Raw genomic sequence first — 17,054 nt, 5'->3', positions numbered from 1 at the left:
TCAATGATTGCACCTAGAAGCTTAGTGTGAGGTTTGACGTGGATGGTGGCCTTGTCAAGGGATGCGATGACGAAGGTAGGTTTATGGTGAGAGAGAGGTTGAGAAAGAAATAGTAAGAGTTTAGTTTTTTTTTTTTTTGGATTTAAGATTAATTGATTTTTAGTGAGCCACATTTCTACAGACAGGAAAGAGTCTTGGGTGTGTGTTTGGAGGTCAGAGATGTTGTTGGAGATGGAGATAGGTGTAGAATCATCGGCATATTGAATGAAGGAGGATTGTTTGCAAAAAGTATGGAGGTCATCTATGAAGATATTGAACAGAAGGGGGCCTAGGATGGATCCTTGGGGGACACCAGATTTTATAGGTAAAAGGGAGGAGGAGGAACTAAGCCATCTGACACTGCTGCCTATTGGAAAGGTAGCTGGTGAAGCAAGTAAGGGAAGTAGAAGAGAGATTCAGGTCATTGAGTTTAGAGAGGAGTAAGGAGTGGGAAACAGCATGAAAGGCTTTCAAAAAGTCGAGGAAAAGACAGGATGCAAGTTTGCTATTGTCTCTGGGCTCAGCTACTGTGTGAGTAAAAGCTAACAGTGTGGTAGAAGTACTTTGTTTTGGCCTGAAGCTATGCTGAGTGTGAGTTAGTAGGTTTTCATGAAGGAGAAAAGTAAGTAGCTTAGTATGAATGCACTTTTCAAGTATTTTTCATAGAGGGGAAAGTATGGCGATGGGTCTGTAATTGGGTCAGTGGAATTTCCGCCTTTGTGCAGAGGGGTGGTATAGAAGGCTTCCCAAATGTCTGGTATGGTGGCTTCTTGAATGGATCTATTTATTAGCAGGGATACAGGGTAGGCTATGAATTTAGTGACACGTTTAAGGAAGATAGGTGGTAGGTTATTTGCAGAGGGAGAGCAGGGTTTAAGCTCAAGCAGGAGTGATTTAATGTAGGCTGTGGAGACAGTTCTCAGGTTGAAGGGGGTGTTGTTAGTTGGGGTAGAGGAGGTTGGAGATGGGTTGGAGTTGTGATTTGTGTGTCTTAAGTTTTTGAATGGTACCAGTGAAGTAATTGTTGAGAATGGTGGCAGTTTCCAGTGGGGTATTGTGTGAGAATGGGGAGGGAGTGGATGGACTGCCAGGGTGGAGGATCTTGTTTAGGGTGGCCCATACTTTTTGTGGGTTAGATATTTGGTCAAATTGGAGTGAGTTGTAAAAAGATTATTTGTCTTTATTGACTAATTTTTAGTTCGGGAAGAGAATTTGATAGAAGTAAGGAAGTAAGTGAAGAGGGGAGAGTATGGAGGTATAAGGAATAAAAAGGTACTTGCTCACAATTAGGGATATAGATTATCCTAGTTTTGAGCAAGAACAAAGCAATATTTTAGCTAGGAAGTCTTTCAGAGTGGTTTTGAAAGATGGAAAAGGAGGGTATTGATCTGATGGATACAGATGAAGAGTTCAAGGCCTTAGCAGCCTTGTATAAGTACAGACAATGCCCAGCAGATTTGATAGGTTTGTAGACAGACAGGAGCTTTTGGTCACTGGATCACAGTGACCAACCAGGAACATAGCTGTGTAGAATGTTTTTTAGTGCTGGGCAGACAGATGAATGCTGCATAATTTTATAGGTGGTAAGAAGCGGTGTAAATGTTAGTACATGAAGCAGTTCTAACCAATTATGTCCTCCCTGCAGTCCAGTGATGTTAAACACATGCAGCTAGGTACAAGCATGAATGGGTGTGCCTTCTTTGAAGTTTGGTCTTTGGGCTGGCAACTCGGCACAATAAAAATCCACTGCCAATCATTAGCGGGCCGAAGTTCCGCTGTGGCAACCTCTAACTGGGAAAAGCCGAAAGACATTACTAGTGATATACAGTAGTGAGCTTTGAAAGGGGTATTCAGTGCAAATTTAGCAACTTTGTTTTTGCATTGTTCAGGTTTTCATTTTTGTGAAGCCTGAAAGTTAGTAAGAATGGATGCTCCATAAAGAAGTGTGGTTTTAGTTGCATCCGTGAGAAAGTTTTGGGGTCTATAAAGCATCCATAGTTTTTGATGAGCTTTCCTTATGCAGTTTTGTATATGCAAGCTTATCATCCACTATCGTCCCTAATAACTTGCTGAGAGGTGACTTCAATGGGGTTTTATCAAGAGAGAGGGCTTTAATTTTTTTAAGAGAGGGAAGTTTAATTTTTTTAAAGCATTTATATGTATAACACAAAAGTAAAGCATAGTCTGTTGTGCTTGAGAATTACTACAACCTCACTCACATTCTCATGCTCAATGCCCTTCAGTGCAGCAAGTCCATAAGAAGTCAAAGTCATTTTATGTCTAATGAATGAGATACACACATGTGCAGTGGTGCAATTCGTAGAAGTTAACACCAATTTACACCAATAACTTTCAAGCCACCATTTTATGTCAGCTGTGCCCAGCTTGTCATTAGCTGCTGAGTAAAAGTCCAAAATAAGTAAATTACTGAAACAGTACAATTCATTAACTGGTGGGAAATCACACACGCATTGGCTTAATGTAGTAACATCTGTTTGAAAGAAGCAAATACATTATGGTAAAGAGATAAAAATGTTTTGTACACTTATATGAACGAAAAAGATGGAAAAATGCTAGGTGTTATTTTTTATAGATGTGTAAATGCATTTTGGTGCATTAAGGCCTATATTTTCTTTTAGAAAAGCTACAGAAAAGTAGGTCAGCACCATTAAACATTTATCATGATATGATGACAGCATGCAGCTAAGTAAACACAGGAATAAGTAACAGAGCAGCAGTTACTGCAGTTTTGCTGTTTCTACTTTTACAGTAGTTTGATGCAGTTTTCAATCATTCAAGTTTGCAGTTTATATTACTGAAGTGCTGCACTGCATTTAGATGTCATGTGTGGCAGTATCTCTTGTTCGTTCAGTTTCACTGTTACTACTAGTAAAATGTTACATTGCAGTTAGGTGTCATGTGTGGCAGTATCTCTTCGTTCGTTCAGTTTCACTGTTACTACTAGTAAAATGTTACATTGCAGTTAGGTGTCATGTGTGGAAGTCTGTCTTCTGTGTGGGCATAAATATATGTGCTTTCAGGTCACAGCATGATGCAGCAGAAGGGATGAAGACAGGGAAGGGACAGTTTTAACCACAGAGTAACCAAATCATAATGGATGTTCCCAGGGCATATGGCAAACTTTGGGAAAAGAAGTCCAAGGCAGACTGAAAAAGCTAAGGTATGGAACCAAGTGATGTCTGATATTAATGCAGTATGGGAAGAGGGGGCATACAATGGCCCAATGCAGAAACAGGGCAACTGGCATGGCGGGACGTGCCAGAGCAAAGGCTAAACAAAATGCAATTTGCCCATAGGACTACCAGTGGAGGCCCTTCACCTCCTTTACCTTTAACTGTCCATATGGGGAAATGAGTACAGCACTGACAAAGCTGCCACAGACATAATCCAATATGGTGTGGACACCAGTAGCACAGTTAAGGTAGGGAGAGACGGGCAACTGCTCAGGTTGCAAAGTGTTGGGGGTTGTGATCAGCTGAGCGCAATCTCTACTGCATTACCGGCTTTTAAAAACCAGTATTGCATTAGCAGTCAAACCTGATTTCTGTAGCAATCTGCATGTGGGCTAAACTGTAGCAACTGCTTGCTAGCAAGCAGTTTGATATGGTTTAAACGTGTAAAAAAAAAAAATCACATTTTTTTTAACTAAAATCTGAGTGCTGTAGTGCTGTGTGCTGGTAAGGTATGAACTATATTGTAGTAATCAGTTTGCCACAGTTTATTAGAAGACTTTGTTTTTTTTTTTTTTAAGTAAAACATGAGCACTGTAGTGCTTGGTACAGGCAGGGTATAAACTGTAGCAACTTGCGAGTAGGCTGCATCCCACATGATTGTAAGGAAAGTACTGGAAAATGTAGATGTGATGTATCCAGTAAGAAAGTATTTAGGCCTTGCCAGCCTTCTAATAAATGGAGTAGGATCCCTCAGTCAAGGTCTCTTTAATGCAGCACTGTAATATCATTGTCCATAGAGTCACTGCATCCTGTAGGTTACACCATCGCATCAACTCAGCATCAAACTTAAGTACCAGCATTTGTGCACAGTCACTGGGACAATCGCTCACACTGTATTTAGGAAATATTGTGTATGACAAAGAAAATTACAGGAAAAGCAGAAGACAATCTGGTGAAGAAGATTTGGGACAGACAAGAAGAAGGTAAGAGGAAACAAGGACATCCAGCAAAGAGGTGGATGCATTGTGTGAAAGAAGATCTGCGACAGTCAGGCATGAGAGTCAAAGAAGGCAGGAGTGTGGTATTGAATCAAGAGAGATGGTGACAGTTAATTAACATGACTCCCCAACCCCATGTAGAAAATGGGAAAAGGGGGACTGCTGCTGCTGCTGATGATGATGATTGTGTATAACATTACATCTATAAGTCACACAGTATGGTACTGTTACTGAAACTTGTGCAACCTACAATCAGCATGCATGTGTTTCATATGACTGATGCTACTGTTAGCAAAAGGTTTCCAAGCAACCACCCCCTCAAAAAAAAAAAATGGAGGTCTATATGGTTATTCAGAGTCTAATTGACAAAACTATCGAGAGCTTACTACACACTGTGATGTAGAATTCTGCTAATACCATAAATCCTGCCAGTGAAACTAGCACTGTTGCACACTCCTACCTCAGCATTGCAGAAATTATGGATGTTACTGTCTCGACATAAGGGCTGCAGTCTGTTGAAGAAGGGATTGATCTGATCTGCAGTGACTTTATAGTGAAATTAACTTCTTTGATATATACCTCAAAAGCTATACAGAGACAACAGAACAGATCAATAAAATGTAATACAATTTTCCTTAAAGGCAGAAGTGAACACATCCTAATCTATAAAGTGGATTAGCGTGGGCAAACCTCACAATAAATCCTGATTGGAGAATGAATGTTCTTCTGCAGGATGTTAATGTGCAGGTAATGCCTGTGGAAAAATGAGCCTGAGTCAAATGTTTCATGACAGCATATTAAGGTGCCTGAAGCTCACACAGTTAAAAATGCTAATGGTTGCCATTCTTTTATTCTACTAAGCAGGACTTTTGCTGTTTAGTGAGTGTAAAATTAAAATAAATACATAAGTAAAAAAAAAATAAAAATAGAAAAGCATGTAAGCGTTTGTGTGTGTATTTATATTTGCTTATGTGTCCTTGCATGCATGAAAGTGGAAGTGACAGCAAGAGAGAGAGCATGAGAGAATGAGAGCAAGTAGTGGCTGCAGTTAAGGAAGAGGGTGGCACACCGCTCCCCCACATAAATCTGGACAAAGCTCAAAATAATTGTGTGGCAAAGGCACAGAAATACACAGATATTCATTATCATTCTTAGAAACCTTAAACATTGCTAGAATAACTTGATATGAGTTAGTATGCATTTTATGAAGGTTATGAAGTCTGAAACACCAATGCATGTCATTATTTAATGACTTCAACCCATGATGATATGCCAGCAAAAAACAAATTTTATAAGAAACAGTCCAAAAAATGAGATAACGGTCTGGACAGTCTATAAAAGTCTGGACAGCTGATAGGCATGGTGTTATGAACCTTTAAATGGCTGGTAGTGTGTGTGTGTGTGTGTGTGTGTGTGTGTGTGTGTGTGTGTGTGTGTGTGTGTGTGTGTGTGTGTGTCTGTTTGAGAGAGAGTATGTGTAGACATTAACTAATAACCAAACTTAGATTTTGGACACCTCCGGGCATGCATTATTTACAGAGTAACACACACCCAACTGGGCACTATTGTTTCTATACTGTTCCAATACATGGTGAAAAATACACACATTTCTACCAGTTACTACCTTAAATAATCCCTGAGCAGAATATTTTACTGCATGCCTGTAAACAAAACACATAAGCTAGTGAAGTAGAAATTATGTTCAACATTTTCCACATACATATATACTGTCACTAAACAAAGTGCGTATGTCAAGATTGAAATTGTACTGAAAAAAAGCAAAGAAAATATTTCTTTAAAGATAAAAAGGAATGTCTGATGTTCAGTGACAGTAGGTCTTGCACCACACAGCATAGCCCTCAGGTGCCGGTGCATGCATCAGTTATCTATGTGTTTATTAAATAAAAGTAACACTACCTGAATGTCATGGCCCCTAGTTGTGGACTAGATGCTGCCTCTTTGCCTGCCCAGCCATGTACTTTGCTTGAGTCTGCTGCATGAGTTCCAGTGCTACTACTGCTGGCTGACCACCATCACTGTCATCTCTGATGGAAAGTTCGATTGCATGAGTTGCATTGCCATCACAGGGCCCTTTATCACCCATTTGGGGCATAATCATATTGTGTAATATGCAACACATGGCAAACATTCTGCATGTAGTAACAGAGTCATACTGAAGGCCATACACAGCCTTGTCCATTCAATAGAAAAGGTCTTTCAGTAGGACAAAACTCACTTGATCACACTCTTTGTCTTGAAGAGGTTAGCACTGAAACATTCCTCAGCAGCTCCCTGTGGGTTAAGGACTGGTGTCATCAGGAAAGGTTTGAGTGGGTAGTCTGCATCACATGGAAAAGAAAAAAAGGGGCAGTAACAAAATAAAGGGAAAGGAAGAGAAGGAGGTTAGCACTGAGCAACAAATTTTAAAAATTATACATGCAGAGATTACCAAGAATGCATAGGAAAGGTTTGCATTTACCTGCAAGATAATCACTAGGTGTCCTACTATGCAGGAAGAAGTGGCAGAGTGAGCTTGTGTGCCAAATCATGGGCACTGCCAGAAATCTGGGCCAAAACATTGGTGATGGAAACCCAAGTATCACATAGACTACCTGTCAGGTGATAGAATGGTAACCCTTCCTGTTATGGTACTGCTTCCACCATGGTCCAGATGGAGCTCTAATGGCATAACAGCTGAAGTCTATCTCAGCAAACACCTCAGGAAGATGTGTTATCCCATAGAAGGTATGATGTAGATAAAAGCACTGATCAATACATGCCAGGAGAATGTCTGGCAACTGTTGAATTATTGCCCATGTCCACAGTTTGTCTCTGGAAGGTTCCCATGGCAAGTATAGTGAGGGCTTTGCATGCAGTGGTGTCCACAGGGAGTTCATATTATGTTATCAAAAGATAAAGTAACCGAATGATCAAAACTTTGAAATGGCAGCATTCAAAGCTTGTATTGTGGGGGCTGTGCCCCCCACACTACTAGCTAAATATATATTCCAACTCTGAGATCGCACTACAGTGAGGAAAGGGCAAATATTCCAATCCTCACTGTACTGCGATCCCACAACGCGATTTTCGAAATGCTGCCATTTTCAAAGTTTTGATCGTTCGATTATGTTATCTTTCGATAACATAATAGGAACCCGTCCACAGGTATAGGAAGAGCACCCCCCCCCCCCATTCTTCATTTATGGGTCATACAGACTCACTAAAGCCTTTACAATATCCCAATAATTTCTTAATTAGTAAAGTTATGATGGGTCAAAATTTATCTATACCTCCTCCTTCTTGGCTGGCGAGCACCATTGGGTGACTGAGTTTCTTGCACAGCCAAAATTGCCAAATCAGAATGAGAAATAACAGGGCTGGCAGCTAAAGCAGTCATCATCATCAATTGCAAAGTAAGTATAAATGACATGGCTTTTCCTTTTATGAGGTTTGTGCACATGTTGCAGAGCCGCATAAAAAATGACTAGGAATTGCAGAGAGTCAATGGGACCTATATGCATATATATAGATATGTATATATATATATATATATATATGTGGATGTGTTGTTGTGTGCTTGTGTATTTGTGTCGGTGTTTTGGTGGTGTGTTGTCGGTTGTTTGGGGTCGGGATGTGTGTGCCCATATATATATATATAGATATATATATATATATATATATATATATATATATATATATATATATATATATATATATAAGGGTCTGGGACTAATGAGCGAACGGCCATTTCACCGAATCTGAAACGGCCGTGCATACTTATGCGAAAGTGCTTTTCACCAAAGAAGCACTTTCGCGTAATTATGCCTCGAGGTAGAGGGAGTTGTGGAGGAGTGACTGTTGCAGAGATCGTACTACGGTGCGGTTAAGGGAATTTTTCCCTTTTCCCCACTGTAGTGCGATCTCTGAGTGAGAATAACTAAATAGGCATGGTGAGGGGGAAACAGCATAAACACTTTTTTATTCTTTTTTAATGTTTTGTTTTGAACGCTTTTTAATGAAAGTGCTTTTTCGGAAAAAGCACTTTTGTTAAAATGTGTTCAGGTAAGTTGGATTCGGACTGTTGAACGTTCAACAGTCCTACATCCATATATGTATATATATATATATATATATATATATATATATATATATATATATATATATATATATACACACACACACACACACACACATATATATATATATATATATATATATATATATATATATATATATATATATATATATATATATATAAAACATACATATAAGGGTTTCTTTGGCAAAGTTATCCAGTGAAAATCAGTTAGAAGTGCTCACACACAATGCCTACTTTTTAATATCCTCACTAAGCCAGACATACTAATGCAGTGCATCACCTGCACTAAGGCCCATAGAGTATTGTGAGGAAAACTTTGTTGATTTCAGTAAAACAGTAAAGAATTACCTTGAAGATAAACTCAGCAGCACTAATATAAGCATATTTTCAGGGAAGATGTCTCTGCTGCACCCCCGTGTTGGGCCCTCTTTCCCTTTTTATCATATAAAAGTGGAGAAAGGAAAAATTTCCTGTTAAATATCAGAGCATCTCATATCCTGCTGTGCATAACTAAATACAATCTCCATTAAGAACACTTATACCTGTGCTGGTGGCATACAGGAATAATGTCCTGACTACAGCTCACATGACCTGAATTAGAAGAGTGGCTCAGGCAGATCATCCGGGGGGGGGGGGTTCATTCTTAGACCACACTATTATGGCTTGATTTCCCTGGTGAAGACTAGGGGAAACAATTGCTATGTTCTGCCTGGAGGGGCTACAAACATTGGTCCCTTGTGGAAGTGAGAGACAGTTCTGACCTGATGCCCACTGCCCATTGCACATCCTACAATCAGGGTGCTAGTCAGCAAACTACAGATAGGAGAACAGTTGAAAATACTCACTGACAGTAGGCTGCAGTAGATCCAGTGTACAAGAGAAGGAAGTGGGGTCAGCTGTTGGTCAGTTGTGGAGAGCCAATAAATGGAACAAAAAAAATCCACCAAGAACTCTTTCATGAACTCGTAAGGAGGTCTCACTTAAGCAGCAATCTCAATTCCACTAAAAAGCAATGCTCTGTCTCATCCATGATTCAGAAAAACATATCCAAATTTCCTGCAGACATTTCTTTAGAAATACAAGGTGACCTTGCGAAACAGCAAACCAGCACTCAGTAAGAAACTACAAGTGTTGCTGTGGCATGTACTGTAAACAGTCCTTCATACAGGAATGGAATCCTCTTTAACTCACTGCTAATATCACAAAACACATATACTACAATGAGCAACACTGTGGCAGAGATGGACAGCACAGAGTACTGCTTGGAGCCAAGAAACAGACTCACTGAGTGAGCAGGATCTAACCAACATCTGCTTCAGGTAGACATGGCAACAGTTCAAGCATATACACCTTAGTAATACCTTATTTACATACATTTTTAGTATGCTGCTTACTAAATAATAATAGGGCAGTCATACTACCACTGAGTTGTTTACAAACAAAAAACATAAGTAGCTTATTATTATCTTTTCAGTGACTTCATTATGTTAGATATAATGTGGTCCTTTGTTATAGTCAGAGAAACATACGCTGAATGTATATATCTTCTAAATTTACTGTTCCTGTATTCATGTTTTAAATTATATACTTTATATCAGTAACCATTTGAAATATCGGGACCTGCTACAGCAATTCTAAAACACAGAGACTGAATGGCCAAAAACAGACTTACATATACCAAGTCTGAGATGGCCATTTCTTGGCATATTCCCTTTTCTCTGAGGTTTTGCGATGTTGTAGTTGGTATATATAATAGTTTGAGGGGGTGGGGGTGGATGGCTTGCCTCAGTGCAAAAAAAGAAGTTTAACGGAGAGGAGTGATCTTCATGATCTTTAAGGGTGCTGTCCTGCAGTGGCACTTTTCTTACTGGAGTCCCCAATTTAAGGGTGCTGTCCTGCAGTGGCACTTTCTTTATCTGATGTTCCTATTTTACAGGTACTGCCTTGCAGTGGCACGTTTATGTTGGTAAGATGATTGGCCCCTTGAGAATAAGAATATACCAGCATATTTATGCTATCAGTAAAGGGAACAATTACAATGCGTTATAAAAGCATTCTGTTTTATGTAAGGAGTTTAGAAAGTTTGCTTTTACAATTCTTGTAAAAGTGTCATACCCTATTAGGGGTAGTGATTGGGAGTTGCTGGTAGAACACAGGGAACTTTACTGGCAGCTGTTATCAAACCCCATTGCCCCACCAGGGATTAATGTTCTAATTTCTATTAAACCTGCTTTAAAAGTCAAAGCTGCATGCCTGTAATTTAATGTTTTTATTTTTTTTATGTAATTGTCACATATTTTATGTAGTTTGTAATATGTATTATTTTGTGTATTACTATGTGTTTAATGGTTTTAAGGGTGTAGCTCTTGCACTTTTTGGTGCCTTTGAAGGTTTTTAAATAGAAGGAAGTTGTTGTCACATTGATTCTGATGAAGTTTTGCTCATGCTGTAATGAATATAATAACATTTTTAACATATCATCTATTTATGTCATTCAGTGCAACGTTTTTTGTTTATGTTAAAGTTTTTTAGTACACCATTTGTACTTTTTGGTTATTTTTCCATGGTTAGATGACTTGCTTATCTTTGCAGAGTCATTTTCAAAGTGTAAATAATCTGTCTCTTTTCAGTGATAGATTTCTTGCACAAACTGGAGAACATTCAAAAGTCTTTCTTGACTCCTATACAGGGGATTGTATTTCTGGGATGTCAACTAGAAACCTCAATTCAAAGAGCTTTTCTTCCTTAGGGAAAAAATAGATCTTTACATACATCTATTTCTAAGATTTTCTACTCAGACTTTAGTCACTGCCAAGGAATACCTTACAATATTGGGCCTGGTGGCATCTATGATTCTCCTTATAAGTGGTATCTGAAATCTCTTTGGTCCCAGCATCAGCACCCTTTATCTTTCTAAATCCCAGTGCTGGAGGTTTTTCAGAAAATAAGTCTTTTGTGAGAGAAAACAGATATCCTTAAATCCAGGTCTCCCATTCTCCTTCACTGCTCCTAAGCAGTCAGTCACTAGAGACATTTTAGATTTTACTTGGGAACTAGTTTCATGAGGGATAAAAATGCAGAGGGTATTGGACGCCAAAAGCAGATGCAAGCACATATATATATGAAGGAGATGCTTGCACTGATCAAAGCACTCAACTCTCTGAACTATCTTTGGTCCCTGGGATCTCTTCAAGTGGTTATATAGAATACCACAGTCATGGTATATCAACAAGCAAGGGAAACCAGGTCATAACCCACATTGCAGAAAAGCCATGTTAGCTTGGGATATAGCTTCTCAGCACATTCTCACTATACAGACATTTTTCAGTCCATCAGGACAAATTGTGTGGCAGACAAGATGTGAATGACCAGGGCAAACCCTCACAAATGGAAACTAGATAAGAGTATCTTCCAAAATGTGATCCATCTATGGGGAGTCCCCCAAGTAGAACCTATTTGCCTCTACTCTGAGAAATCAAATGACAAGGTATTGTTCTGGTACTTCATGCTAGCAGGCCTGGAAGACAGATGTTTTTTTTTTCTTTTCCTTGGACAGAAATATTCTTGTATGCGTTAACATATTTGCCACTAATTAACCAGGGTACTTCTGAAAATTCAGAAGGTATCCCCAGACCATTGTGATGATTCCTTTGTGGTCCAGGCACCCATGACTCTCCCTTATTTTGGAAATGCCATAGGACAATTACCACAAGTTTCCTAACAGAATAGGGGTGCTTGATACACCTCAACATCAATCAACTTCAATTGACTGCCTGGAAGACAGGGTACTAATTAGGCAACACATTACTGAGGATGTGCAGCAGGTAGTAATGGAGACCAGAAAGCCTGCTACTAAAAAATGTATAATAACAAATGGAAAAATGTTCTAGCTGGTGCCAACAACATAACCAAGCACCCATTCAGGGCTAATTGTTCTCTGTTTCTTCAATATTTGTGTGAGTTACTATCCTATCACCTTTTTTATTCCTTTTCAAGATTCATTTATAGAACATTTCAGCATGTCTACCAATGGATTGTCTTTCAAAGCAGTCAAATGTCAAAATGTTCTGGAAAGGGGTTTTGCACAAGAGGCCTACAAAGTAAACTGGTCACCCCTCCTTAAGATCTTAATTTTGTGTTAGATGAGCTAACACTTGTTCCATTTGGATCAACTAGCATGGCTGAATTGAGGTTCTTAACATGGAAAACATTTTTACTGATTGCTCTGACCTATGCTAGAACTGTATTTGAGTCACAAACTTTAATTGTGAATCAATCTTATCACATTTTTCCCTAGAGACAGGATTTCTTTGAGAGCTAATCATTATTTCATGCCTAAAATGGTATCTCAGTTTAATTAAAACCAAACCAAAACCATCTCCCCAGTTTCTTTCCTAAACCTAAGAATGAGGGAGAAAGGATGCTCTATCTCTTACATGCCCCAAAGACAATTTGAGTACTATCTTGACAGAACTAAATCTTACCGATCGGTTGTTCATTTCTTGTTCATAGGTTCAATTTTAAATTTATTTAATCCCTTCATGATTAGGTGGGCGCACCAGTTGTCCTTCCATGTTGGCCTACTGTACGAGAAATATATACGGAACAAGAGAGGTCCCAGGGTGGGTTCTGTCCTTGTGAAGGTAAGAAGGGACAGACTTTGTCAAAACAGACAGATGGTTGTCTAAGGCTGTTATTTTTTATTATACTCACCTTAGCAAAACTATTCCAGGCAGGGTCAAGGACCACTCTACCAATGTCTTGGCTTCATCTGTGGATTTTTGGAAAGGGTCAGATTCCAAAGTATTTTAGAAGCTGCTACTTGGTCCACTGTACATACTTTCACAATGACTATAAGTTTGATTTCTTCTCTAGGTCCTGAACAAGCTTTGCTAGGACTTCTCTCCAGAGGCTCCTGGACTCTTCTCTTTCCATCTCCCAAATGTAGTTATCTAAGGTAATCTACCCAGTTTGCAGATGCGATCGATATGATGACTATAGTACAACTGTGTAAGTTAAACTTATTATAACAGTAGATGTTTGAAGGATTGTTTCTGCAGTAGCTATTTCCTTCCTCCATCCCCTTTATTTTTTTGAGTGTATTTTTTATACAGGTTGTAGACATTTTTTTTTTGCTGTTCCTAGCATTATCCTTTCTGTGCTCGACCTCTGTCTCTCTGCTGGCAGGGAAGCTCTGAAGGGCTATGCAGTTCACACCCATTCTTGTCTTTTACTCAGCTCAGCTCAAGCTGACTGACAGTTTGTGTGCATGGAAGGTGCCCTGCAGCTTTGGAAGCTGGACAGCTGTTATTTTCTTGGCAGGGTATAACCCATATAAATATGGTTGATGCAGCAGTGATCATTCGAATATCTACTGTTATAATAATTTAACTTACACATTCACAATTTTTCCTTTAAGTAATCATGAGTATTTTAAGTAGCTAAGTAATGCAAAATAGTTAAATATAGTAACTTTTGTTTCCACTTCTTTTTAGTCACCATTACCATGGGATCATTCTGATCACGCTTTTCTATGCAGCTGTTGTTGAGGATAGTATGCTATCTCAGTTTAATATATATATATTTTTTTTCAGAGACAAGATGCAAGAATCATTGTTGGGCTGTTTTATGAAACAGAAGCTCGCAAGGTATTTTGTGAGGTATGCATCTTTGATCCATATTGTTTTGCCTGGCTGGTTATGTTGCTTTTTCTCTGTTATGCATTTATTTTATTTTATTTAATCTGGTGATGAAGTAAGTGTAGCAATCCAGACTGTATCCTTTTCTCAACATATATTATATGTGTTACAATACAAAAATACACTAGAGACATTTCTTTTTGTAAGAAAACTCATCTATAAGCTTTATACGTCTTCGTGAAATAGACAGTATATTCCTAGAAGTAAAACTAAAAAAAAATGATAGCAGAGTAAGAAACTATGGGCAGTTTTCATAAACAAAATACACAGTGCTAATGAAGAAGCACATAATTCACAAATAGTTGCACCCTGCAGGAAGGTTTATCCTAAACAAACAAGTGGTGACAAAATCATGTACTGAACGTAGATGCCAAAAAAATACATTATCATATCCTTTGTGAAGTCATACATCCCAGGAAACTACTGCATTCACATTATGCCATTAATATTTTACACAGCTGTTTAGGATTTAGAAACGTATGTAGACAATGACCTAACGTTCGACCAACATGTGTCCATTGTAAGAAAGCCTTTCTATGTTGCACATCTTATAAACAAGGGATTGTGTCTAGATCTAAGGATGTCATTGTCCCCTGTTTACCCAGCCCTCATTAGGCCAGTCATGATGTATAATGCTCTGTTTGACATATATCTGTCCAGATACATCCTACAATTGGAACACCCACAGAGATACCTTACTAAAAGCATAGAAGGCATAAACAATACGTCCAACATGAACCAACTCAAAGCCCTGTCACTATACTCAGTAACCTACAGAGACAACAAAGAGCTGACCTGTGTCTGCATACAAAGTATCCTCTGAACCAGTACTGATGTACATAAAGCACAACAGTAAGTCACATTCAGTATATTTCTGTAATGGAAATCATAAATACTCAGTATAGGGATCCAAAACTCTTCTGCACATTAATGGAATGGTTTGGAGGGGCAGGTATATCTCAGATGATACTGCTGCTCTGGAACAGATTCTCCATACATTTAAAACAAAGCTCATCAATGCACATATTCAAGCACAACTTGGATATCTGGATGGGTAATAGACAATTTATCCCAAGACTGTCTCTTACATTCGCAATGGACAGACACAGCTCCTAACTGTTTTATCCCACATATGGGTCCCCTCAAATTATCTATGGTATTATCCCAGTTATTCTCACTATGAGTAATATATAATTATCAACCACGGAATTAGTAAGGCCACTCTAACACCAAACAGGATAGGTTAATTCAAGCACCAAAAGGGAAATTGTCTAGGCTTAAAATGGCCCACAAGGGCCTTTAGCCTAGTACTTATCAAAGAACCTACCACTACCTTGGAGTCTAAGTGCTCCATTAACATAACCCTTGTAGCACAGCTATGCAAATGACCCCAGATACACTGCAAAGAGAAATAATGTGATTCTTTATAGAACAAGTGGTCTACAAACATCTGCACTAAGGATTTAAATCTACACAAAAATAAAAACTTTCGGGAGAGGTAGGTTCCTAACTCAATGTGTTCCTAATCTATGGAATAAATTACCACTACCAGTCAAACAAAGTAGTACTTTGGCAACTTTTAAGGCCAGTCATAGTGATTGGATAGGAAGACATACATTTACATGAGGGTTACCATGTACTGCCTTGTTTAATTTGGGAAGTGAGCATTATTAACTGCTTGTAAAGAGTGGCAAGAACTTTTAAATTTCTTTGCTTAAAGTGTATATGGATAAGAGATCTGTATTAAAAGGTCAAATGGCCACGACATCTAATCTCAGTTCATCCAGACCAAAGCATTGAAGAATACAATTGTTAAAAGTTGACTTGTTTGAATCTCATCGTATCAAATCTCAATAGTTAGCCAACAGCTGTATAACATGACAGCAGTAAATGTTTGTATTCATTCTGACTTAAACATAGATTTCTGAGCTGTTGGCCAACTATTGCAATTCAATGCAATGAGATTCAAACAACTGTATTTTTCAGTGCTCTGGTCTCAATGAACTGTGAGTCGATGTTCAGGCCATTCAATCTTTTATTACAGATTCATAGAGAGGGATCTTATGATCCCTGTGATTGCTTGCATAGCATGCTCATTTGCTCCTATTCCTGATGTTCAAAACGTGTGCATGATGAAAAACACTAAAGCATGTTAATATAAAGATTTATGGAAACACAACTGTGTCCATTAGAGAAAAGATACTGAACTACTATGAATAATATCACATTTTTGATAGTAAGAGTCATAGTTATAGAAAGCAAACCAAAAGGGCCTTGACACCACTCCAACAGGCACTTTTATGCATGAATTTTACACACCAGCCTCAGCAGACAGAAAAAGATGGATAGCTTTCATAAAGATGTACAGGCATTGGCCAATGGTAGTGGTAGGAAGCAGAGGTTAGCCCAAACCACCACATATCTTTGTCATAACTGCTTTTACCATCTTAACAATAGGTATCTTCCGAAGATCTAATGGAGAGAGAACAGTCATATTATAAGCAACAGCCAATTGCATCTTGCAGTATTTCTTTGATTGATTTCTGGTTAATAAAGACCTGTGCATAAAGTTTCCAGAAACACAAGTCAGCATTACCCCATTAATAGGTTCATAGGTGTTTACCAGGCTAATGATGACAAGGGCCTTTTTAAGCCTATTCATGCATCCCAAATCTCTGACAAGTTCTAGTACCCTTGATAAGTGGAAGTAGGGGTTTGAGAAATGAAACATTTACAAGTAGGGGCCTACCATTTACAGGTTGCCTGTGTCCATTAGAGACATAGGTGGCAAGCCAGGGATGAATTTCCTGTTCCCCATCCAGTTGTCCAAGTTACACTTGAAATGGGTTTGGGAGGAACTCTGTTTTACATGGACAGGGAGGCTGTTCTAGAGATGGGGTAGTCTCTGGGATACATACCTGCCTCTCCAGCAGGTCCTATTTATATCACAGGCAAGGTTTAAGTCTTAAAAACGGGTAATTCTGGTACTGATGGTTTTGCCGATATGCAAGAGGCCCATCAGAGT

The 17,054-nt window shown here is 38.7% G+C and overlaps 1 protein-coding gene across 2 annotated transcripts in view; it reads left to right on the top strand.

Moving 5' to 3' along the window:
• LOC122812081 (gamma-aminobutyric acid type B receptor subunit 1-like) overlaps positions 1 to 17,054 on the top strand; it is a 2,214,644-nt gene that overhangs the window by 1,872,229 nt on the left and 325,361 nt on the right. For both annotated transcript variants that reach the window (XM_044084349.1, XM_044084350.1), the window contains one exon: positions 13,925 to 13,990. In XM_044084349.1, coding sequence (XP_043940284.1) covers positions 13,925 to 13,990 — 66 coding nt within the window. The remainder of the gene's footprint in view (positions 1 to 13,924; positions 13,991 to 17,054) is intronic.

The sequence above is a fragment of the Protopterus annectens genome, chromosome 9.part0, assembly GCF_019279795.1.
Source record: "Protopterus annectens isolate FY-2018-M chromosome 9.part0, PAN1.0, whole genome shotgun sequence".
Taxonomy (NCBI): domain Eukaryota; kingdom Metazoa; phylum Chordata; order Ceratodontiformes; family Protopteridae; genus Protopterus; species Protopterus annectens.
The sequence above is the reverse complement of the archived record's forward strand: the minus strand, read 5'-3'. Positions and strand labels throughout refer to the sequence as shown.